Genomic DNA, 26,226 nt, shown 5'->3' on the forward strand with positions numbered 1-26,226 from the left:
GAAGAGCAAAGTCATTTTTCTGTTTTTTTCTCATTCCAGTTGCTTAAATATCAACCATAGAAGTACTGCCCTCAATCACACAGGATTCAAAGGAAAATCAGACGCCTGCTTTTCTACCTCCCTTTCACATAGATACAAGCAACTTCAAAGGTAAGAGACAAAGGAGATGAAGAAAACAAATAACAGTAATAATAGTCCCAGAACTGTTTCAGCAGTTGATAAAAAACATGGCATAATGCATTTGTCCACATTGTCATCGCAAAATGGTGCAAATTGTCTAACTTCAGCCATCCAAAAACGAAGCTTGTAATTGAAATGTATTGGCTAATTTCTGTAAGCAAAGGAGAAAGGCACAAAATGGAAGGTAATTCTTTCAGTGTTGTGGTAAATATGATGGCTGTTAGGATAAAGGCCTTCTAGAAGGGTCTATCTCACTCTTCTGACCACAGACCTGCCACACAAATAGGTCAGGCACCTAAAGGTGGAGCCATTACATATGATCACATGGCTATACAGCAATATCTCAACAAGGATGTAACCAGCTAGCTTGCGTATGAGTATCTCTCATGCTGCCAGATCACGTAGCTCTGTGATAGCAAAACATCACAATAAATTCAACTGCCCCAAATTTACTTTGTTCATGTTTAAATTGTTAGTGGTTTCTGCTACGGGTAAATACAGAGATGCATGTATGTCTCTCTGGTGACGGTAACTTTGTTTGTGATTTGATCTGAATTACACATCTGGATTGTAACAAATATAAGACTCCTAACATTTACTGCATTGCACTTTTCCCAAGACTATCAAGTGGTGAGATCTTGTGGTGGTCACCTTTAAATCCATCATCAAGTATCTGTACATCTATAGATATAATACAGGTACATAGATAAGATAATCTAAGCACTGGATCTGTAGATACAACTACTGGTAAATACTTAAATAACTACATGAATGTATCTTTAACTTTTTAACACTGTTCAGTCCATAAACTAGAAAGATAAAAGGACAAAGATTGCCTGATTCATCTCCTGTTCACTCCACAATGCTTTAACCCAGGAATCACATGATTGATGCCTCCCAAGCACACATTGTCAACAACACACTGATGCCTGCACACTACAGTGTAATTCGGTCCTTGAAAACCTAAGTTCACTTTTTCCACTGGCCATTTTTTCATGACTGCATCAAGACCCAGACATAAATCTATTGTACCTTGGTGTAAGCAGAAACTCCTACATCCTTAAAATGTATGCAAACACTTCAGTGCCTAACTTGTAGGAATTCTACCTGTTCTGAAATGCTCAGCCCTAAATCCAAGTTTTTCACGTTAGTTGATCTAGCAAAAGGTAAAATGCAAACAAGAATAAACCCTTATTCCTGACCACTATGAATTGCACTCATTATACCCCGCCCAGTTCACATCTGAACTAATCCGAGTAGTTTGACTGGCCTAGAAACCTGGACAAAGATTGAAGGACAGTCTGGATTGAGGCCATGCCTCATAAAGTTGTGCTAGGTTCCCCCTTCTTGGCCCGAATCATCCAACCAAATGATCCCACCAAGTATGTCTCTCACTTGCACGAAGAGTTCATTATACAAGATGACTAGATCGCCTGCTGAGAAGCAAGAAGTGACTGCTCCAAAAGCTTCTAAGCTTTTAATATGGGATGCAATGACCCAGTCCATACCATTTGGCACAGGCCAATTCGAGGCTGATCACCAGAAACAAGGCCTGTGTAGCTGATCTGATAAAAAGGCAAGCTGCTACTACAGATGCAAGCAAGCTTCTATTACTTCTCAGCATCCTCAGAAATGCAAGTCCTCCAAAGAATGGAATCTATTACCAAATTTCCTAGCTCTAGAAAGCATAGCGAAGACCACAAGGCAAAATCTTCAGTGTCTTCTGAGTTTCATAGCAGATGGGTGGTTGTTTTAAGCACGTTATGGCTGAATAACTGGTGCCTAGGAGAGGAAGAGTAGGACCTGAATGTCTGGATAGAGGTAACTAGAGCTGAAATAAGAAATAACCATCACAAAGGGATAAAATTTAAAAAATTTTCAAGATCTACAGCTGGGGGCCAGACCTTCAGAAGTGTTCAGCTCAGAATCAAATAATGAGATTTGCAAGAGTCCTCAAAAACTAACCAGTGGTGCTTTTCATAAGTGCAAGGATTTGCTCCTGCCAAGCTTAGAAGAACTGAATGCATTTTGAGCTCTGAAGTGGCAAGCATTACATGGCATGTGGGGTGAAGAAAAGAAAAAAGTATCCACAGCAACAATGCAATTGTAGACTTTAAATAACTGTGAAACTTCATAGCTTGAATGCCAAGCATTTTAGAAAAATAATGATTATTTATTCACTTTCTATGGGTCTTCAGTAGAAACTAAATTGCAGGAAGAAGAAAGCACTCTTTTGGAGGATAATGGTTAGGACATACATCTGAATTAATTGTGGCTTAATGTGAATTTATGTTAAGTTTATTTAAGATAGATAGGGATGCAGCAGCTAGTGCCTGGCTAAAAAATGACATTATTTGTGGAGACAGTCTATTGTATTGCAGCAAAAGAGAATTCCATCCTCCATTAACAGTGACCAGTGAGAATTCACATTGAGACTTTTACTTCACTGACACATCCATTTCATTATAAGTTTCTTCAGTCTTCATAATAACTCTTGAGAGTGCATGTGAGCAAGTCAAAGGATTCTCAGGAAAGGATCCAGCTACTGCTGACTCTGAAGGAGGAATTCTCAAATACTACAGAAAAGATCCACAACTTGTCATCACAGTAAATAAAGCATGGCTTTGCGTGGCCCTGGAAGAAGTTTTTGGGAGAGAGAAGGGAGACCCAGAGCTGCCCTGGTGTGAAGATGCACTTGGTGAACAAAAACCCAGCTTGGAGTGCATCCCCATTTATCTTTAAGGCGGGTAATAACGCGGCGCGTGGCAAACCCTCTTCATTTCACCCAACCCAGCCACTTGGCTCCCTCTCCGGTTAGTCTGAGAGCAAGCAGCTGACATTCTATCCAGAGCAGGTGGCCTCTCCTATGGAAATGAGCCAATTAAAGAGGACTATAAAGGGGCACAATTGGCCAGCTTTTTAAGCTGTGGCTTGGCTATAGAATTGAAGACAGAAAGCTGATCAACGGGAGAATTTTCAGCTGCATAATTTTTGATCCAGTGCATTAGTAGCATGGGTTAAAATAGAGGAGGGGATTTTGGCACGTGAATCTTTTTCCTTTGAGTCACAAGCGCCAAGAAACAAACTGAGTAGTGTGAAGTAACAGAACAGTGCTTTTTTTTTTTTTCAGTTCCTCTTTTTTACACTACTAATTAAGGGCTTTCTACATTACAGCCTGTGTCTATTTCAGCAATGATTTTGTATCTACTTACGGGATTAGAAAGATTAAGCGCTAATTAGAGCACTGAGGATTAATAACTGCTACTTCTGCAATTCACGTTTTTCTTAATCTTGTCTTTAATTCCAGTGGAATTGGTCCACATTACAAAGCCAGGGTTTGCCAAAACTCACTGAACATGCAATAGAAGGTGCCCAGTATTAATTTCCTTGTATATACTGAATAGCCATCATCCAGTATGCTAAAGAAAGAATTATAGGGATGGTAGAAATAAGCACACTTTGTCTCTGAAGAAAATGAAAACCTGAACTTTCACTGTTATATTAGAAGCCCTATTAACCCAGCTTTCCCCCCACTTTTATATTTTCCATATACATAACTTACAATCTCAACAGTAAACACATTTAATTTAAAGCATAGTCTAATACTACTAAAATCAGAAATATGGTAAAGTGAGAACTAGAAACATGTGAAAATGGCAATAGAGAAAAAACGTCTTCTGTGTTTTCACTGACTGTTGACTCCACAAATCTTGGTGCTGTTCATTAGTGGGATAGTTTCCTTCTGTTCTCCTGTTTAGAGCTCTCAATTCTAATATATTGATAGTTATATATTTGCAAATAAGTTTAGAACTAATTGGTTGCTTGAGGAGAACACCTAACAAATCAGCAGCTGTTTACATGTAAAACACAGCCAGGATCTTTTCCAGAGAGGAGAGACTTACAGGGAAGTTTTCCTTTTCAGCCAACAAAAGATGCAATTTGCATACAGGTGTTACTGGGCTTCTCTCTGAATTCATGGATCACTGCTAGTTTCAGATGTCAGGACAAAAAGATGGGTCAAAGGCACAAAGAGATGACTTGCAGCTAGTTAAAAGAGTTTGAGGTCAAGACTGCTAAAAGCAGAGCTCATTTTCCACCAAGTGACGCCAGATGTACCAGAATCTCATTAAATTACACATTTTCCACTGAAGCTAAAGGAGCAGACTGTGTTCTGCACAAGGGGACTGACTACAGTATTTTTGTTTTATTCTAGGATACAGTAGCTTCCCAGCTCTTTTTTTTTAATGGGATCCAATTGCTCAAAAGCATACACAGCATGGATCATCCATTAAGATCAAGCAGGATCTGCAAGAAGGGGTGTCAGAGCAGGATCCATGCAACCTGTAGTGACTTTGCAGCAGTATTTCTTTCATATGCAGTGTTACAGTCACACAACTGTCCCCTCCAAAGAAGTAACAGCCTCTTAACTGTCTCCTGACTCCAGGTTTTGTGGAGGAGTCGCAAAGAGCCAAATTACCCTTGTGTCCCCATGCAGTGAAATGATGGAAGTCTTAGATCAGGAAGAAGTCTTAGATCCCTAAAAAAGCTTTCCCTTCACAAATCTCCTACTGTGTGTAGCCAGAACCAATCTTGTCTCTGTTAAATCACTTCTTACTAGATAGCTCCCTCCCAGAGAATTACTAATGCTTAAAAAATTCTCCAATCTGCCTGATCAAAACAGTTCAGCATTAAGAGGGTTCTCTACCGAAAACCACTCAGAGTGTGAGAAATACCCTTCTCAAGAAGTCTTTAGAGAGGACAGGGGAGAAATACAGGGAACGAGTGCAAATACTGCACAACTATCGCTAATAAATACAGCAATAGGCCATGCATGCAACAGGTCAGCTTTTACAGAAGGGCTAGGATTGTCTTACTGAAATCCTATTTTAGCCCATGTATTGTATATTTTAGGAGATTAAATATCTGTTGTTTTCTCTTGCTACTAAATGCCAAGCCTAAGAATGACCACATCGTCTTCATTCTTCCTCCCAGAAGAAATCTTTGTCAGTGTCAAGTATATTATTCTGCACTGGAATAGACATAGAAACATTTTCCAAAGCCAAGCTCTACCTTATTTCTCTACTACTGAAAATTCCGCTGAGCTGCTGGTAGAATAAATGCTTTACAGATATTCACATACTGTCTGTGGTTTGCTCCGAGCGGCACACAGACCCACCATACCTGGTAGGTCCTACCTAACCTGGCTGTTGTATACAATACAGTAATTTGGTCTTCTCTCACATTTCGTTCATCATCACTCACAGTCATACAGCTTTTCAGTCATACAACTCAGGCACCTTCTAATAAATACAATTCTTGCCTCAAAGATAAGGCAGATGTATTTTCTGCACCAGCAACACTGGTACCCCTTCCTCCCCTCCAGCATCCCTCAGTCTCGGTGCGTTGGTTCATCATTGCACCACCAGAGGGAGCTGCCTGAATGCCTTTGAAAGACTTCATGAATAATTTAAATCTAAAAAAAAAAAAAACAGTCCCACCTTTGAAATCTTATTGCCTAGAAAAGGGGATGCAGTCGTGACAGAATGAAAGAGAAATTGAAAGACTGCTGTACAGCACAATGCCTGAGATCTTTGCTTTGCATCTTTTTAATCACAGCCAATCTTGTACAGTCTGGTACAACTGTACAAAATAAGCTTTGTTGATTTAACCAAACAAAGCAGTTTTGAATTAGGGAGTTTAAGTCAGCTATTGAGATCCACAGTTTGACCCTGATGGACTGAGGTTTGAGAAGAAAAGGCAAACTAGATGTTAATACTTAGCTAAAACCACCAGCGATATATGGTATGGCCCAGGATAGATCTTGAATTTTGTAAAAAAAAAAAAAAAAAAAAAAAAAAAGTGTCCATTAGTACAATAATAAGGTTCTGCCTCTTTAAAACCAGACACTCAATTGTAGGATTCATTCATTTTCAAGTTGTCTCCTTTTTTTTTGTTTTTAAGTAGTTATTTCTGTCCCAGTACTGCTCTGTTTTCCAATACCCTCGTTTACTACAGAGGGTCTCTGATTTTCTCCCAGATACATCCAGTGCTTTTCCATTACACATATTTTCATCCATCCTGACACATATGCTGCGTGTATGGCAATGCAGAAATGTGTCTGTATTTTACATTAAATTTGGAGTTCAAAGCTGTTCCTGGGTGAAGACTTGCCTTGCACTCTTCAGATTGGACTGAGCTGTAAGATTCTCTAGAAGGGAAAAGCCAAAGTAACCTCTTCAACTTAATCCCTAGCTGCTGATCTGTGAGCTCCAGAAAGATTGGGCATGGGAGGCTCAAGTATGATCTTGTTCAGTTCTGAGACTGGCACTTCTTAAGCAAAACATGCATTCACAAAGCTATAGCTGAGCTGGTCACTAGTGCAGCACGCATGGCACACAGTCTGCTACACATTGCCTTATAGGACAAACGTAGTCAAAGTTCCATGCTATTTAAACCTGAGAATCTCAGCCCAACTCCCAGAGTCATTTTTTCAGACACTGGGCATGTTAGTCCAAAGTCATTCTTTGTCTGATTTGCAAAACTTTAAATAGGACACAGCCCTCATATAGTGTCAGTGTATGACACTTCTAGTGCTATGTAATTTATTCAACAGTGAGTGGAAATGAGAAATCTACACTAACATGGCTCCATGTAGCTCTCTGCTATTATGCTCATCAGTGAAGATCTAGTCAAAGCAGTCACTGGATTCTAAGGAGATCTTTGGTTCCATCCTACCAGTCATTTTTCCACATAAATATCTAAATTCACACATCTCAGTCTTGGAACCTTAGACTGTGAGCAGAATCCCTTTCTCCTCCTTCAGCGCTTTAAAAAGGACAGCTTTCTGGAACACAAGTTCAGGAAATTACAGTGTTAAAGAGATGCAGAAACTAACCCAGCCTCTGAAATTTCACCTGTTTTGACACTTCATACTGGTCTATGTTCAAACAGAATAGAGTTTATTTTATTTTTTCCCTTGCAACTGAAACATTCTCATTATTTGAATACAGCAGATAAACAGCAAAGCAAAGATCTGAATTGTGTTCTTTCCTAGAACTGGGCAAGCATTTGTGACATAAGACGAGGTAATCTTGCTCATGAAGTGAGTATGGTAACACATCAGCTTTTCTCACATGGACAAGCACTTGTTAAAGATGCGAAGTAAAAAGGAGATCCACTGTACTAGAAATTCAAATTTCATTCCTCTTTGTAAGGGATCTAGCCTTTACTAGAAATGCATTTCAGAAAACTCTACTTTCATAGATAGTCTGGGAAGTCAGGAAATTGAAAACATCCCATTTAGTTGAAGAAGTAGTTACAACTTGACGAAACAAGAATAACTGCATTCCTGATACTGGCCAGCTATCCAAATCTTTGTGCTTCCAGACCTTGTTTTGAGATGGGTAGCAGCTGAGAGCAGTACCTCTCAATGTGGGGACAGTGCAGTTTCCCTCAGAGAATACATTTCCTGGCTCATCAAAGAGTAGGAAAACTGGGTTGGAGCTGAGATAGGCACCCAGCAGAGCTTGGGTGTTTTACTATCTGAAAAATTAGCTTCCAGGCAAACACACATATCTCCTTCCACCCACTCACACCACTGAGAGATTCACCCTGGGCAGTGGTCAGAACACAACTCTTCTGTTGCTGCTTTCTTCCAGGTGTGCCCTCACAAAGGGTAGCTCTGCAGTGATACGCAGGGTCCAGCCATTGAAGGCTGCCATTCTGGCACAATGTGAACATCTCTGCAGAGCGAAGGAACGTGTCCCAGAGACCTCTCAGAAAATATTTGGCATAGTCTACATCTTAATTGACTCCAGAATGGAAAAGGCAGCACAAGTGAAATGTCTCCATCTACAAATACCTAAATTCAAATCCAATTACAGAAGAAGAAGGAGAAAAGTAAGGAGAGGTTTTTTTCTTAGGTTCCAGAGCCAAGATCTGGGTGTTTTTGAAGTCATCCAACAAGGAAGAAAAGAAAAGGCTGAAGCTTACTGTGACCTAAATAAAGCAAAAGAATTAGGTACTTGTGATCAAAGGGTTGAATGATGCATATACACATCTCTCTAAATAATAGAGTGGGTGGGAGAAATGACATGTCATTATTCCTCAGAAATGAAGAAAATTACCTGTTCTGAAAAGAGGAGTTAATCTGTTTTTACACAGTGAAGAATAATGCCACATTATTTCTTCTAAAATTAGCAGCTGACAAGCTGAGACTACAGTGCTCAGAGCATCTGGCTCTCTGGCACCACACTGTACTTATTATCACAGTGAAGCTTTCCTTCTTTCCTGTACGAGCTTCATAAAGATTGGAGAGGAGCAGCCATTACGACACAGGCCTACATCCATTCAGCTCCACGTATGTCTAAGACACTTCAGAGTTTCTTTCTTTCTTTGAGAAACAAGGTGCAGAAAACCTGACATTAACATTTGAAAAATAACCTGGTGAGTTACCATACAGGCAAGATTTTTCCATCCAGCTGTACCTTTGTTAGTTCTCTTCTTTCAAGCCAGAATCAAATGTATGACTGATTCTAAAATACAGTGTGATTTCCAGAGTCCGAGATAGGCAGCAAAAGAGTGAATTCTGAAAGCTGAAGTCAGACTTGTCTAAGTAAATAAGAGGCTTGTTTTCTCCTTTTTCAAACTTTAAGGCTTCAGATACCAAATAACTGAGTACGTAACTACAGCAATGGCTGAACCATTCTCTTGATAAGATAATGGCTATATTTTATCGCATGAATGCATAGGAACAGCATAGAGACTTCTCAAAACTGCTCTGCTGAGGAACTGCTCTGTTTGCTGTTCAGGTTTAGAGTGACAGCATGTAGGGCTCAGCATTCATAAAGAGGTTTAGGAGACTGAAAACCTAAGAACTGATTTCCATTGGACTAAGTAGACCAAAATCACAAAGCTTATTTATCCTCTAGCAAATTTCCAATTATGTAGCATTTCAACTGAATAACCAAACTTTCCTGACTCTTCTTTAATAATGCATGATGATATTCATGCATGCAGAACTCCCTAGCAGCAGATTGAAAAGAAAATAAGTTCTACTTCCTCACCCACTCACATGAGAGAAGTGGTTGGGTGATATTTTTGCTTTGGTGATATTTTCTGCTTTGGTGATATTTAGGCCTGGGAGAGGTACAAAAGGCATGTCTTCAACTCCCTGTACCCATAAGCTTTTGCTGAGGGTAAAGGTACTGCATTAGGAAAGAAGGGTATCACCTCCATCTTATCTACCAATGACTCCCAGAGTTGAGAATCTGTTTTTCTCAAGTCGGGAAAGTGTGGCCTCAGTTAATAAGTCCCACTCACTCTAGGCTTCAGCAGCCCTCAGATTGACAAGGAGAGATGAGCTGAGCTGAACTGAACAAGGGAGGTTCTGAGACAGCCTTTCCCTCTGATAAGGCAAAACTGTCATGAGATGCTGCTCAACAAGCTGCAACCAACGAACTGTGTTGTTTATGCATGAAGGCACCATATCAGTCAACAGATGACTAAGGTAAACTCATGATCTGAAAAAGTACAATTTTTATATAGCTCAGGAATCTTAAAGGCAAAACTGGCAATCCAGATGCAGAAGAAAAGTTGACTATGTTTATCACTACAGTGTCTTATCTGATTAACTTCAGCAAAAATTATAACCAAGACTGCCAACAGTTTTTCTTCTTTTACCTGATAGTAATAATGTGAGAATTATATCAGGCTCATTTATTTACATTCACTTTAAATGGTTTCAATTCATGCGCAATCAGTTCTCAGTAGTTCAACACTAGCAGGTTTAGTTGTGAAGTACAGTTAGATAAACGCTCTCCTCATCCCTCACCTCCATGCTTGTTTATCAACAGGAAAGCCAAACAGCTAACAAACAGCTCCATGAGTACAGATAACACAACTGTAAGCAGAAAAAAAAATGGGACTGTCCATGTGAAAGTATGTAAGCCTCCTTTTTCAGTGCACGAAGTGAAACTAACTTCTAAGATTCATCTGCTGAAGGGTGACACAATTACGCTGGCCAAATACACAAGGGCAACTTTCCATCACTGCCTCTTTACAAAGCATGGAATGAATAACTTCCTTGAGAAAGCAGGAAAATTGGGATAAAGCATGGTTTTACTTATATTCATAATGATTTATTTGAAAATATGTTCTCATTATACTATCCATTGTGAGGCACAAGCAATTTGGTTCCACCTGAATTTAAAGTCATTATTATAATTATTCTCACCAGAACAGCCATTAATCACATAAACAATACCTGGCTTGCAGAAAATATGTGGGTAAGTGGTTATATTATGATTTAGCATTAATTTTCTTACATTCTTAAAGTCTTACTTGAATACTTATTTTCTATGAAAATGCTTTTGAAAAAAAGGTATCTTACCTTCAGATTGATGCGTGGCAAGAGGTGTCTGGGTCTCCTTGGAATATGACACCACCTCCCGAGGTAAGAAATCAACCTGGGTAATCTTTGACACCCCTAGTTTGTGCAGTCTGCGTCTAAGATGGAACACAGGACATAAAAGGTTAGTTCAGTTAGGTGTAAGTCAGTAGCAGGAGCAAAAGTGTTTGCTTTTATGAACAGGATTAAAAAATACTTCAATGTTTGCTAAGATGAAACACAACACACTATGTATGAAAAGAGCCTAATTACAGTGAGGAAAATTAATCCAGGAATCACTTGTCATAATAAAATACAGTTACTAAAACCTCTCTGAGTCTAGGTTATGCTGCTGAGAGGAACTGTAAATAGGAGCAAGGTACAACCTGCTTGCGTCCCTCACAACACACAACAAACCTTTCTCCTCCTTCACACAGTTATTACTACAACATTCAGCCTGTTCAAGAGATTCATTCCTCAGCCTGAGATAATCAACAGTGGAAGAGCCACAGTGGGTGTAAAATATGCTGAACTGTAAGAGAGCAGGGTGCATAATTTCCTTAAAGAGATTCTCCTTTCCACAGGGGTTAATAGCAGTGGACTTGCTGTAGGTTCATGATCATTAGAGTCCTAATGCAATGGTTAAAATGGAGCCCTGAGACACACCTGGAACAGACAGAACCTTCTCTTTGTACTACGCCCCTAGCTTTAAATGAGCCATGTGAACTAAGTCAGTAGAGCCAACCAACACTGTAGCTGGGTGAGGGAAAATGGAGAGAAATGGCTGTGCAGGATTACAAACACTTTTAGTTGTACACAGTTCACCCAAAAGAGGAGGGAAAAAAAATTATCAATTTGTTTCCTGAATATTATTTGACAGTAGTGAGTGAAAAATAAGCAAATAAGCAAAGATGTCAATTTTTTTTTACTGGAAAAAAAAACACCAACTTTCAGCAGGAAATATATATATGCAAATAATAAATGGATGAGCTAAATAAGTCCAGGTGCCTCAATCAACATGTGCAAGTGTGCTTACACATTTACAGGAAATAAATTCAGAGACACAATGTTTCTGAACTGCCACATTGTTAAGGAGAGCAATTTGGAAAAGCAGAAAATTCATATGCATTATCCATTTCCTCTCTGTCTTCCTGACTGTCGGAAGAACAGAGGTCAAACTTATTTTTTATCTCATCCATTTACAGCCGTTAAGGTATTCAGTTAACACTGATGTCTGAAAGAAAATGAGTATTGAAAAATATTGTCATCATTGGATGACACCTACTGAACTCTTATGCTTGTTAAGGCTGAATCAGCTATATATCTTTCTAATCTGTTCTACTGGCTGAGTTTTTATTAAGCTGAATGCAATTTGATTCAGTGGGTAATCAGTATGAATCAGCCACATTAAACAATAGACCACTGGAGCAGTAATGGTTGTTACAGCTCTGAACCTCTTTTTTTCACCATCCTCACAAACACCTCTAACTTTGCCAACGTGGATAAGAGCATGGATTCCCTGAAAACTCTCTAGGAGGCAGAAAACTTCTGTAGCTTGTGATACACTTTAAGAACCTGCAACAGCTAACAAAAGCATCAGTAGTACACTTATAGCTAATTTAAATGAGAGTACGCATGAATTTAAGCTTTAATAAATATCTTCCCCAGAAAAATCTTACATGCTTTTCCATCCTTTGACATCAAGTTTGAAAGATTTTCCTTCACAATCAGTCCTCAATCATCTCAATCTGATTCCTTCTACTGAGATTCTTAAGCCTCCTTCATTGAAAGAGCTTCTGTTAATTATCAGCTTTAATTAATCATGTGTCTAATCTAGAGCTAATCAGAACCTCGCCTGATTCTAACAACAGTTTCACCTGAGGCCATTCCATATCTCTTTCACTGGTTAGGGATGGGAGAATATCGGTCCTCATGTAGAGGCGGATTTAACTGCTTGTTGGGTTAGCTCCTGTCTAGACTGCTAAGAAGTGAGCTACCACCCAGAACACTGTGCTTGGATGTGTTTAATTTTTCACCTAAAACATTTATTATTCAGGAACTGCTGATGGTTGTCTAAATGCATAGTGTCACTCTCACCGATTAAGACTGTGAAGTCTTCATTAGAAGGAATATGGTCTTCCTTTTTTTGACCCTGCTAATCAACCTGTAATGGTCCTTACGTGATGAAAAGCCAACCTAAACCTTGGTCCCAAGCACTTAGGGACAACTGAAACATCCTTTCAGTACACAGACTCTGCCAAATATGGGCTATAATAATCTAGTCTAATCCCTTTTACGGCAGCACTAAAATGTTTCATTTCCCATACATACCAAGACACTCATAATTCTTTTCATTTACAATTTCTTGGATATGCAGCTTATAGAGCACACAAACTTTGATGGATTCCTTTCAAAACTGTGTATGGGATGTCAGTAGGAAGACAGTAATTAAAGCCTATGCATTAAAATTGATTCCTCTGTCTGTAGGAGAAGAAAGATGTCAAGTGTTTAGCTACACACATCATTTGCATCCTGACTGCAGGATTTCTTTCATGATGGTGTTTTTATCTAGTCTCATAGCCATATACCAGAGAAATACATGGTCCTCTGTCTAACTCTGTCTTGTAGAAGACAAAGGACTTACGAAGCATACTCATGGGTTCACTCATTGGCTTCACTCCTTTTCTGTCTTTACTGCTCCTAAAAGACTGAAGACTTGTGGCTATGCACAGGCTTATCTTTATGAGAATCAAACCATCTTGCCTTGCACAGCCATTTGAGGACCTTTGCTTCTGAGAGTGTTCATCTTTCAATCCCAGCTTCTGGGGAGGGCAGCTGAGATTTCAAAAAGGTTTCCAACACATCAAAACCGCTTTAGAAACTCTTCCCCTCTTGTATGACCCAGGTGACGTTGTAGAAGTTAGATCTACCTGATATCACACTCAGGTGGAAATAAATGCATTCCTAACCATTCTGGATGTGGAGAAAGCCTGTTTAGAAAGCACTCTGGACACTTTCCTTTCCTGGTAAACAGCAGTGACATCTCTAACTGCAGGTGGGAGCACTGTCACGTAATCGTTAAAGGAAAACTGTTTTTTTTCTTGAAGCCTAGAGAATGGTGAATGAATTTCACATGAATTGCTGGGGAGAAAACACAAAGAACTTGCAGAAGAATAAGGTACTTGCTTGGAAACTCAGACAGGAAAGCCCATCTGTTCATAGACAGAACAATTTATTCAGTGCAGAGATTTGGTTTTGTTTATGAGTCAAGTTCTGAAGAATTTGAAGGACAGTTACCTTTCCTTTTCAGAGGAATAATTTATCCTAAATATCTCTGCAGGTGGGCATTTCATGTCTTCGGGTCTTGCTATTTTTCCTTTACTATTTATTTTCTCTTCTTTGCTGCCTCTTATGTTGAAAATACAGCATCCAATTTTCTCTTTTAGAAGAGACTGTAAAATTCAGTCTGAGATGGTAGTGAGCAGCATTTTCACTTGCCAACGCACTCTGATAACTTCAATGACCACAAAGAATTCAGTAACTTATTAAAGCATTTTTTTGTTGTTGTTACCAAGCCATGACTATGTACTTGGAGCTTCAGCAATAGCACGGTGCTGATGTTAGATCTGGAGATACTATTTAGAAAAGCCATTGTTTCTGATTTTCCTTGATTGCTCGCAGGAGATAAGAGAGAACCCCTTCATGCTGTCAGACCTCTCTTGATGATGCTAAACTATATTCATGACAAACATGAACTTCTTTTCGTTAATATAGTGACCTTTTGAAATATAAACATATTTGGTACTCTTCTTAATTGCACTAGTTATATTCTGCTACCTAAACAACTTTTTCAGATGGTTAAGATAGAGAAGTTCCATGTCAAACTGGTGAATATTAATTTTAGCCCTATTATAACTAGGTAATGCTCGACTGACCTGAACTCAACTTAAATGGCAATTAGTGGACTATGATCATATTTAAGTATATAATTATAAATGCCTAGACAGCTCCTGAGGAAAAGGGGAAAATTGTCATTGCATGTGGGTTATTGCACGTGGAAACAACATAACTACAACAAAAACAAGAAGGAAGGGGGGAAAGTACCTTGCAAATGATTCAGAAAGAGAAGTCTGAATCAATAGGTACAAACAAGACCACTGTAGCTGTACATGCACATTAAAGTGCCACAATAATAACATTTCATCTGTAATGAAATAGTTATTTGTATTGTGTTTCAGGCAACAGAAATAGCAGCTTATCTTTCATGAGCTTCTTTAAGTAGTAGTTTTTTTCCACAAAGATGGCTTTGCTGAAGCTTCTTACTGATGAAACTGAAAAAAGGAAACTTAAATTGTGGTCTTTCTGAGTCAACAAAGCAAATGAAAATCACATACAAACAGCTCATCTGGGAAGCATTCGCAACGTAACTCTTGCAAAGAAATGATAAATGAATAACATAAAGAGCAGACATATACCCAAGTTCAGAGTCAGACTGGAGCTGCAGCACTGAGGGGTCTGTGTCCCATTGCAAGGTCCTAGGGTGGTAATCAGCCGTGCAGCACAAGGGGGGAAAAAAAGAACACACAGAATTAACTGAAAGGATGAACAAAACCGCATCTCATTACTTACATGCCGTATGTCGTACATTCACTCTCTAAGTGCAAGGTCTGATGTTAGCCTGTAACGGGGCGGGCAACTTATTAAAATTGCATATTATCAGTAAACAATGAGATCTGGGTTTCCTCTCAGATATAGGTTAATGATTTTGTTTTTCCTGAAAACCCTCTAACTATGGCTGATGCACTCAATATGCACAGTTTACAAATTTACGATTTTACAATTTGCAAAATTAACTGTGATCATGTTTGTATGATAAGATGGATTTGCCATAAATTCCACTGAAGAGCAAGCAGTCTAGCCCTTCTTATAGTCCTAGGACTGGAAAAAGTGCTCTGGGCACAAAACATCCTACAACAAAGAACATGCTGACATCAGCTTTGCCACATTCTGGAGGCACCTGGGACAAATCAACAAATTCCTCTTAATCCAAATCAAAATTATGGAGAAGAGGGGAGCGGCACACCTGGGGAAATCTGCTTTTAACAGTGTCGTCACAGTCTACTGTCACATGGATCTAACACACATAATATGAGTGCTCCAGAGATGCGGTCTCAAGTGAAGATGTTGTTCCTTGCAATGCAATGCAACTTGTCAAGCTACATCTCTTAAACACTGCAAACACTCACGGGGCTTTTATGGAGTCCTATTAAATATTTCCAATCCCTGGTTTAGAAATGCAAAAATTGACATGTTCAAATCAACATTTTCAAAATGCCTGCCCATTTCTTGATTTTACTTTATTCTTCCTCCCTAATGAAGCCACATCTAATAGATAAGAGAGCTGTCAGAATCCATGACAGCATCAGAAGTACAAGTTCGGCTCCTGAACACCTTTTCCTTTCATATGAGCACTGAATTATGCAATGTTCTCGCTAGTAGAGGCTAAAGTAAAGGAAAGCACTCTTCCTCTAAAACAAATAAATCATACAGGCACGTTAGGTAACATCAGTCCTCAAAATTTAAAACTCCACTCATTTCTTTTCAATGCAAGTTTTGAAGATACAGAGAATATACTTTGACCATACTCAGACAAGAACAGCCACATATCCAACCAGGCTCAATTCACACAGAGCCTTTCTGCAACAATAGCAAATTCTGACAGTGAATCATTCACATAAACTAACAAGTTATTTAATTAGACTAGAAATAGATTTCTTAAAGCCATACAATTACGCTGTCTTATATTCAGTAAACTATTACCAATGTTAATGATAAATCTCTCCAGACATCCTGCATGTACAAAAAGAATGAAGAACTTTCATGCGAACCTGCTTTCCCATGCAATGCAAGGGTGCTTATTCCCCTCAAGTTCTTTTGATCTGTAGTGATGTGTATTGGTTCAAAAAACTACAGCGATACAGAAAGTTTCTCCAAAATGAATTATTATTATTCTATTATAAAACACTATTATACACTGTTATAAAATGATCAGAGATAAAACAGTACAGTAAGAAAGAACAGACTTTTTTTTTCCTCATTACTTGATTGTAGCTCAAGTACAACGGAAATGAAAGTGGTCACAGGGATCTGAAGGCAGACAAGGCAAAAGCATCAGTGGTTAATGTAGTACCTATACACTATTAAAAGGCTATCTGTGGGAGAATGACTTACAATGGAACCAAGGTCAGCAATGCCTAAGAGGACTTGCTATGCATATGCCCATTTCCACTATAATATCTACCCAGGGGCTACTTGTACATGCACATCTGGGTTTTCAAAACGCTTACAAGAAAACATACATAACTCATTTCAGTTATTTTTCCTCTCCATTTATTTCCAAACAAAATTTCCCAAGAGGTAAAGACCATTCCAAAAGAAAAACTATTATCGTGTGATTAAAACAGGAACAACAGGTCTTCAAAGAGCTAGAACCCTTATATTCCAATTCTGAGAATCCAGACCAGTTACAAGAGAGCATATTTCTCTCATACTGAGCCGGTTATCTAAATTTAGAGATCTTACACTATCAGCACTCAAATCCCCAAAATATGAGAAAAGCAATACCTTTCGATGGAATTCTACATGTAAAAAAGTTCATTTGACCCCACAGCCACCTTTTAGCCACTGTTTGTTTTATGCTGATCATACACATAGTGAAGGCAACATCTCTTACAATTTAATAATCTGGATTATGGCATGGAGATGTTCATGATATTGATAAATATTTTAAATGACAATTCTGCTTGTCTCCTGAATATACCTGTATTTCAGCAATTTGAGTGCATCTGTGAAAGAAAAATTCTTAGATTTGTGCTCCAAATGGTAATTTTTTACTCAGCAACACTGCTTGCAAAGGCCTGAAAAATACATAAGGGAGCAATCTGGTGCACTGTATTCTCAAACTCAGCTGGCCACCGTTTATTGCAGACAACAAGGCTGCAGGTAGCAGATCTTCAGGCTCCAGTCTTGCCCTACGAGACACAACGCAAACAGCTACACACACACCAGGGACGGTGGCGAGCAAAGGAAGCTACTACACATTTCAAAGGCAATACTGGTTAGCCCTTTGCCTCTTCCTGCTACCTGAAGAGTGCCTGCAGAGCAAAACAAAAGGGAGTGAACAGTGAAAACATAATAATTTAGCCAGCTCTCACAGCAATAACTAAAGAAGAAATAAACAGACTCTTAATGGACTCGTAACCGAAAGATGATGTTGACTAGCCTCTTCTGTCATCCAAACTAGGAAATTACAGCTAATCTGTTAGTGATGGGAAGACATGCTGCATGACATTCCCTGATTGTTGGGATGAGTATTACCATTATGCTTGTTCTCCTGCAGACAGTTCTCAGAGGGGATTGTGAAATGCCATTGGATCGCAGTGAAAAATCAGTGCCAATCTTTTTCAAATCTAGTGCACAAGTTCTTTCCCAAGAAATTTCTTCATGAAGAAAAGCATTTCATGTTGTTCCACTTTTGATTTCCTTCCTCATAAAAGAAAACTGAAATTGGCTTTGGGACTTCTAGGGACCCAAACAGAGGAACAGAGGGAGTAATGCAGCAGACCCCAAAGACAAGTACGTGGGCCTGTGTGACCAGTAGCTCAGCAGGCACACACAGGTGCTTTCATTCTGGACTTTTCAGAGACTGCAGACTGGGGAAAGCCCCCCTGAATAGACTTTGGCACAGATCCATGTAAATGAAATCTAAAGCATGTCGTCACAACACTTTAATGGGGAAAAGAGCCTCTGAGCATCAGACAGAGAGGAAAAAGCAGTACTCCCTTGCACATTGCAGTCTTTCCACAAATCTCCTGCAGACCATGTGAGTTGAGCCTCCTGCGGGTGAAGTGAGTGCACACAGCATGGGAAGAGTCTCTGGAAACTCCACAGATGGGAACTCACTGAGCATGAGATCCAGTCAGGACTAAGCCGGATCAGGCTGTTCCATCACCCAGAAAGCACAGACATTCTTTTAATGAGAACTACCCAACATTGTTTCAAAGCTGGTTGCTATATAAGTCTCCCACACAGAGACAAACAATAGCCCTGCTATCAATCTTCCTTATACACGTCTGGTGAAGAACGGCTGCCCTTGAGTGATTGTAGGATAAAAAAACTATCACCAATTAACAGATTGGTCTAAAGCAGCACAAAGGGAATGAGGACTTGTAAATCTTGCACTAAGTAGACAAAGTACAAGAGTTATCATCTCTCTTTAAAATGATCTGCTTTCATACATTTTCCTTAGATACCTCTCTGTAACTATTCCTATTTGCTGTGTGCTATGATCTCAATAATTTAGGAGTTTAGCACAGCATTCTTAAATGCTGGTGCTATTTCAGCCATCTGTACTGAAAGGGTACCACCAGTTCATTTTCATACAGTGCATTTTCTTTCTCTCAAGCCAGTAGGAAAATAACTGCAGATAGAATCCAAGGGGAAAAAGAGACCAAGATGTCACACATCTATGAAAAGATCAGATGGTAAAGCAATTTGTTAAACCTTCTACTCTGAATTCACATCCACAGCATTGGAAAGATATTTAGAGCAGAACTTTGAGTGGACAAGAACTATTTCAAAATTTAAGGGAGGAAGAAAAGGAATTCAAACAGAAGGATTCCCTTTTTGTACTATAATTAGAAAGGAAAAGCAGGCACTCTGCCATGTGTTACGGTGCCCTGCAGAAACTTACTTCCAGACGATTTTATTCTAATTGCATTATGCTGTTTGTATCAATTAAAAATGCAGAAAAAAACCTAAAATAAACAAACTACAAATGAAAGAAAATATCTGAACTCTTTCAGAAAAATCCCAGCCTCATAATGCATGAATGAAATATAAATTCTGTCATCTAAAGCTCTCTGAAATTCATGAAGACTTCTCAGCTGATAATGAAAACTTTTAATCTGGCCTTGGTGATAGTACATAAAACAAGTTAGACACCAGTGCCAACAAATGTACCTACTAAAATACCATCATAAAAGGACATTAAATATCCTGGATCACGGTCAGGCTGTGGCACAGCTCAGCTCTGCTAAGTGCCGTAATCCAGCATGCTGGAGGCTTTGTTTTAACTCTTCTTCCTCGAAACTAAAATCAAATCCTCCCTCATCTGTTGCGGATGCTCCAGAACATATGTTCTGCATGACTTCTTTTCTCCCCTACTTTCCCTTCTCAGGTCAAGAGCAACCAGGCCTGAAAATTCATGCTTTGAAAAAGGCTACTCACAGAAATAACAGCAAACTCCGCTTTTTTCCAAGGGGCCTCTTGCAGGGTAGAAACCTCTCTGCTGCTTTGCAAATCACTCTTTCAAGCAGAACTGGAGGAAAGCAAACACTACATTGTGTCATCTCCTGTCACCACAAGCTGTTGTGCTTTCCAGACCAAGAGAAAACCACACTGACACTGTCCTGAGGTATCCACTGAACAGAGTTATTTGTATGTGTCTCTAATTTAATAACCTGACACTCCAAATCCAGCATCTTCACTACTGGTAACAGAAACATCCTAAAATTATCCTTTGTGTGGGAACTAACGATGCTCTTCTGGCCCAAAAATACAGTGAAGAAGTGTATCATGACTCCACAGATTTAGTGTGTTGAAGTTTTCAGAGCTCAAAGGCCAATCCCATTAAACAGAACACAGATTGTTTAACCATTGCCAAAAAAAAAAAAAAAGAATAAATGAAGAGGGAGACACAACATACAAAACATACAAAACATACGAAGCTTCAAAGAACCTTTGTTTTGCACCAGAGTAAAACGCTTCTAAAATTCTACAAATGTTAGCAAAAATGACTATTGCCCCTTCTCCTGTCCAAGGTAGCAGCCAAACTTCAGGCACCTTGGAAGTGCTCTGGTACAGAAGCAAGTCATCATTGGCTCTCTGCATTCGAACAGGAAGACAGGAGATATCTCCACACAGGAGTTCTCAGTATCCAGCTTAGTCTCCAGCTGTGAATAGGTGTCAAAGGTGGCTGTCCACAGAGAATTCTGGGGGAAAAATCAACTAACTTGGGTGGGTTACCAACCCATCCAATCATCTACATTACACTTCCTCGCTGGAGAGGTCTGGGTACCTCGCCTGTGTGACTGCCAATCTGTTATCAAGAAACCACTGTGAATACACCTAACTTGTGTTCAAAGGAGGGTCTGGGCATCTGCAGGCCAGCCAGCCTCACCTCAGTGTGATGAGGGAACAATCCTTCATTTTAGATAGTCAAAGCCCAACTGGATAGGGCCGAGCAACTTGTTCTAGGTAAGCCCGCTTTGAGTGGAGAGGTTCAACCAGACAGACTCCCATGGCACCTTCCAACCTCAGCCACTGTGGTTGTGTGATTCCTTGCTCTCCCCTTCATCTCCCCACAATGCAGAGCCATCTCCCTGCAATGCAAAGCCAGTACAGAGCTATCTGCCTCTGCACTGACAGGAGAGCTGCTACTTGAAAGCCTGCAATGCTCCATTTGGTTCTGGTTTGCTTTTATTCTGACTTGCATAAAAAGTGAATTAGGAAAAAAGCAGACAAAAAGGAAAAAAAAAAAAAAAAAAAAAAGTGCTGTCACATAAAAGCATTAAATTGAAAGGAATAATAGGAACTCTTAATTTTTAAGTTTGATGCAGAGATGAGCCACATGCTTAAAAATGGGCCCAGGTTTGTTTCCACAGGATTCAAAATTGCTCACATTAAGAACTGTACATACATACATGGATAACACACAGAAGTACAGATTCCACCCAAGTTGTACAATCCTAAAATATGGGGTGCCACAGCTGTGAGACTTTATTTTTATATCACCAGTAAAATACAAGCGTTTAGATAAGTTTAACAGTATTTGTTCAATGATCCCGAATATTTTCACTTAAATTTGCAAATATTACTGGATTGTGGTTTAATATGTAATCTATCACGTACCTAGCTGTTTGGTGGTTTTTTTCCTTAAGAGCTGAATATTGCCAGAATTAGCGTAAGGTTACACAGGTGATTAGCTATAAAATTTTAAAGAGTTCTATCTAATTTGTTGAGTCTAAATCAGTTTCTCCAACGCTCCTATTTTAACACTGATTAATTAGAAAATCTGAAATAGAAATTGCAAGAAGTTACAGCAGACGTTTGAAAAAATATGTGTGTGTAGACAAGTGGTTCATTTTTTGCAGATTTTCGTAATCTTAATTTTCTCCCCTGCAATTTTCACTTTCTGATATTGGTCATACATTTAAAACATGTTTCCAAAACAAAATAGATCAAGAAGATTCAAAGCCATTACTCAAATATGGGAAAGTATCACTTGCCTCAATTGGTGCTTTGCATTTAAGCCACTATTCAGGAGCCATCTGTGCTCTGTTTAGCAGATCTGTTCCACTTTGAAAGGATTGGCGAAAAAGAAAATACCTTCCTTGTGCTGTTTGTTTTCTGAAGCACATTATAAGCAAGACGGTTATCAGCCTTTAGGGAGGATCTGTGCCTCTCAACAAGACTCTCACTTGTGCAGCAGAACAGTCTGACATCACTGTGGGTGATGTTTTTGGAGCTGGGCTGGTAATCATAAAATAAAATGCCATAAAGCATTCAGTGAACAAGTGGTTTGGCACCGCTGCTGGAGGCAGAGCTGGATACTTGGGGTTGCAGTTACGTTTCCAAGCAGGCTGACACCTCTGACTTCCAGTCTTCACCAATAAAAAGAGCAATGATGACCTCCCTCAGAGCACAGCACTGTCTTTCAGATGCCCGGCAACCATAACAGCATTTTTCAGAAAGGCATAAGTTTAAAATACTCTTTTTTCTTTTAAAAGGTATATTTCTAAAAATCATAGGGTAGTATTTTAAAAATTGTATATTCAAAAGTTTTCTTAAATCAAGGCCCTGTTGCCAAATGTATTTAATAATTTTCAAAATCAATTTGAAATTTAAATTGGACTGAAAAATTCTTGACATGGTTTTTATAGGACTGATATATAATGGAATGAACACCTCATTGATTCATAGAATTACACTAAGTAAATCAGCAGTGAAATACATCCAATGTGCTGAACTTATTTCTTATATCTAAGGCTGTCCTTATTTCAGGTCTACGTCATAGAATATGACCTTCTGGCAATGTAATGAACCTTGCCCTTCTCACAGTTTGTATGCCATAACTACAGGGATGTTAGTCTGGAAATCTATGCTGGTTTACCAGAAGGTCATTGGGAACAGCAGGCAGTCACTGAGAGGACAGAAGGTCAACACAGTTAGAAGCTTCTGCTGTGCCTCTGCATCCGCACAGATTTACTGTAAGTGCTGGAGAGTGTGAACTGCCATCCTGAAAGTGCATTAATAAAAACCATGTTCAGGAGGAGGGAGGCAAAAGTTGCTCTGTTCTTACAGGAAACCTTGAAGCAGTTCGAAAATTCTTTAAAGAAATACAATTTTTATCTTGTATTTTTTAAACCAAGAGAAAGCCTGAGTGGCAAAAGAGAATTCAGATGATCCAAAATGTCATCAGGTCCTGTAGACAATTTGAAGGAACTTCAGCACTCATGTCGGGACACTTTGATCCAATCTCCAAAAAACAATTTTCTCACAAACTTTAAGGAAGGTTGGAAAGAGTCCCATAAGAGACAAGGCTACATTTATTGGTCAAGACTCATAAAGGCAATCCATAACCCTTCTAATGAGTCAAACTGATAACAGCAAGGCTGGAACCCGCAATACTGTCTTCACAACTGAAGAAAAAGCTGAAAGCTTCCAGCAACGTATTCACGGCAGAGCAACAATTCACTAATTGCAAGCTGGGAGAAGAGTTGATGCTGTCCTTCCTACACAGTATTTATTTTGTGACAGCGTACCTATGAAAAATACTCAAGCGAGGCAGAAAACGTCTATTTGCAAAAACATGGCATCAGTTTAACAATGTTAAACAGTTCAACATAAGAGGAGATCTCACAAAATTTAATTAAATCAAGAAGAGATTCTATGCAAGAGAACTTCTCTTTAAGCTGAGCTGCCCTTACCAAGTTAGTTGTTCTTCAAGGAGAATAAACATATTTGATTTGTTTTAAGAGCACTGGTGTTTTAAACCTCGAATCATCTCATTGTCTGACTAAATACATTCATGATACGTCTGGAAAAAAAATACAGAAAAATACCTACAACTGGGCTGATAACCTAAACGGTTAAGAGTGGCTTTATGCATTAATGTTATTTTCTTCAGGGTGCAGCTGTGGCTCAGGTTTCCAAGGCATTTTATGAAGTACCTTGGGAATAGCAATCTTTCCTTTAATTTATAGCGTGGAGATGCTTGCTAATGAGAAAAATAATCAAAGATATGGAGAACTGAACTCTATCCATCCTTTAGGAATGAAAGCACAAAACTCCTTAATGATGCCACAGGCTCACGTGGTAAAAGCACTGCAGATGATTCTAATTAATATGGACTATTCTGACTTTGTAATCGGCACGCATTGAAAAACACTCCCTACTTTCTAGGTCAGATGTACAGACACTTGAAAGCAACTGCCAAGTATCAGTCCCTAAGGTGTCTGCTTATGTTTAGAGGCTAAAAAAAATATGTATGACACAAAGGAGCTTCAAATATCTTGTGCTAAATATACATTGAATGTAAAGGAGGAGAATCGTGTTTTGTGCAGGCACAAAAGGAGGGAACAGACTGGGAAATCCACCTTTCTCCAGCCTCATGCACAGACCCACCATCCCATAAGTGAGTGGGAGATGGGAAGCCTGAGAGATTTACCATACCATCCCAAACCCATCAGAACTAGAGGTGCAAGCTCAGCACCCCCCAGGGTTATTTTGTATGCCTCCAGCCACCAAGCAAACCTTTCTCTCAACTCCTCACTGTGACAGACTCGTGTCTGCAGTCCCTAGGATTAAAATCCTTCCTTTCTGAACAAAACACCATTCAAGAGAAGCATGTATTTTTCCTTGGTCTTTCCTGAAGTTCTCTTAGAGTCTTTACACTGCTCCGTGCTTCCCTTTGCCTGAAGCGAGGGTAGGAAATACGCTGCATGGACAGGAAGAGATGATCTACTGCAATAATTTAACCTTCCTGTATAACTGAAATTGAGAGCAGGATCTAACCTCCTCCTCTGCCTCTGTATGCATTTAATTAAACAGCAAAGGAGATATTTTAAAAGGAAGGTGGAATTCTGATACTCTTTCTTTTGCTTGTCAGTGTGTTATTGTGTAGGTAAGGTGCTGCTTAAAAATGAAATAGTGGAAATAACAGCTGAGTTGCCAAGTCTGATTTTTTTTTCTCAGGCTAAAAGCCTGGAAAGCACAGAACATAAAGACTTCAGTGACATTTGGATATACCTATGAGAGATCAGCAAATAAAGGCTTTAATTCTTACATGTCAAGAAGACATCTCTTAACTGGATATACCTTCTTTTGACTTGACAGACAGTGAGCAAGATTTACACACACAGCTGTAAAAGGGTAAATACATTACTTGAATGCCACACACTGACTCAGTGCCCAGATGCTCCAGAGCTACATCTTTCCCTTTGAGTGTGTTATGTGAGAAAGAAAAAGTTTGTGCTTCATATCTGCATTTCAAACAATGTAGGACAAGTCCAATGCTGAGGCACTGCATAAAAAGCAGATCAATTAATAACTATACAAAAATGAGTGAACATATTACACAGCAAAAGAGCTTCCACCCTCCCTGCAGTGGGACAATACAAACTGAGTGTAGACATCAACCCAATAAGAGAAAACATATCATTGTGAATTTGTTTTTATACCCCAAAGGCTCAAAAGCAGATGGAAACAATTCAAAATCACATCTGATGAAAAGGTACACAAATGGAGAAAAATGTTTTTTGAACTTTCAAAGAGCGTAAGAGAGCAGAAGATGTGCTTCTGATTCACTATCAGTAAGAACATCCAAGCTGATATGACAGCTGCTACAGTGTTCTCTGAACTCAACTTGGGAAAGCATTCAGAGGTCACAGAAACTGCAAGATGAACTGACAGAGTGGACAAAAAACATGCCAGCAGCCAAAACCAAAGGAGACGCTGCTCCTCAGAGAAAAGTCATCCAGCATTACCAACAGCTGTTCTATTTCTAGGATGGCTGCAACTTTTTACTTAAAAATAAAAATCTGCAGTAATGACGAGGCAGTCAAGATTCCATAGCAGTCAAGCTTTACAAGAAATGCCATGTTACTGCTTCAAAATCTCTTTGAAAAACCTGATTTCTCTTCTATTTTTGCTTTCTTTCGCTATCTAATGTTGTACTTAAAATTCATTTTCATAGTAACTTTCATTAAATATTCACATATGGCTTTATCTAAATAAGGACTGACCCTGCAAAGCTTTATTTCAAATAAGATCCATTCACTGATGGAAGCCAAACAGCTTTAGTCCATCAAACACATCTTGAAAACTGTGGTATCAATGGAACGATAGCATAATTCAGGTAAGACTCATTTAAACTAAGTGTTATAGAGTCCCTTAATCAAACAGTATGAGTAGCTGTAGCCAGACAAAAATACCAAAACCAATGGACTGAGAGAGAAATAATATAAAATAATGTACCTGGATGCTTGCACTACATTACAGCAGACAAAACACCATGCTGACATAACCACTCTCTGACA

General features: G+C 39.1%; 1 protein-coding gene across 11 annotated transcripts in view; it reads right to left on the reverse strand.

Moving 5' to 3' along the window:
- DYNC1I1 (dynein cytoplasmic 1 intermediate chain 1) overlaps window positions 1–26,226 on the reverse strand; it is a 207,602-nt gene that overhangs the window by 129,794 nt on the left and 51,582 nt on the right. For 9 of the 11 annotated variants that reach the window (XM_042816549.1, XM_042816551.1, XM_042816543.1 and 6 more), the window contains 2 exons: window positions 15,043–15,102; window positions 10,571–10,686 (listed from right to left, as the gene is read on the reverse strand). In XM_042816549.1, the coding sequence (XP_042672483.1) occupies window positions 10,571–10,686; window positions 15,043–15,102 (176 nt within the window). The remainder of the gene's footprint in view (window positions 1–10,570; window positions 10,687–15,042; window positions 15,103–26,226) is intronic. The other 2 variants (XM_042816554.1, XM_042816552.1) reach the window with 1 other exon arrangement.

Source organism: Centrocercus urophasianus, unplaced genomic scaffold (genome assembly GCF_019232065.1).
Source record: "Centrocercus urophasianus isolate 14NV4802_14NV808 unplaced genomic scaffold, USGS_Curo_1.0 seq_16, whole genome shotgun sequence".
NCBI lineage: Eukaryota > Metazoa > Chordata > Aves > Galliformes > Phasianidae > Centrocercus > Centrocercus urophasianus.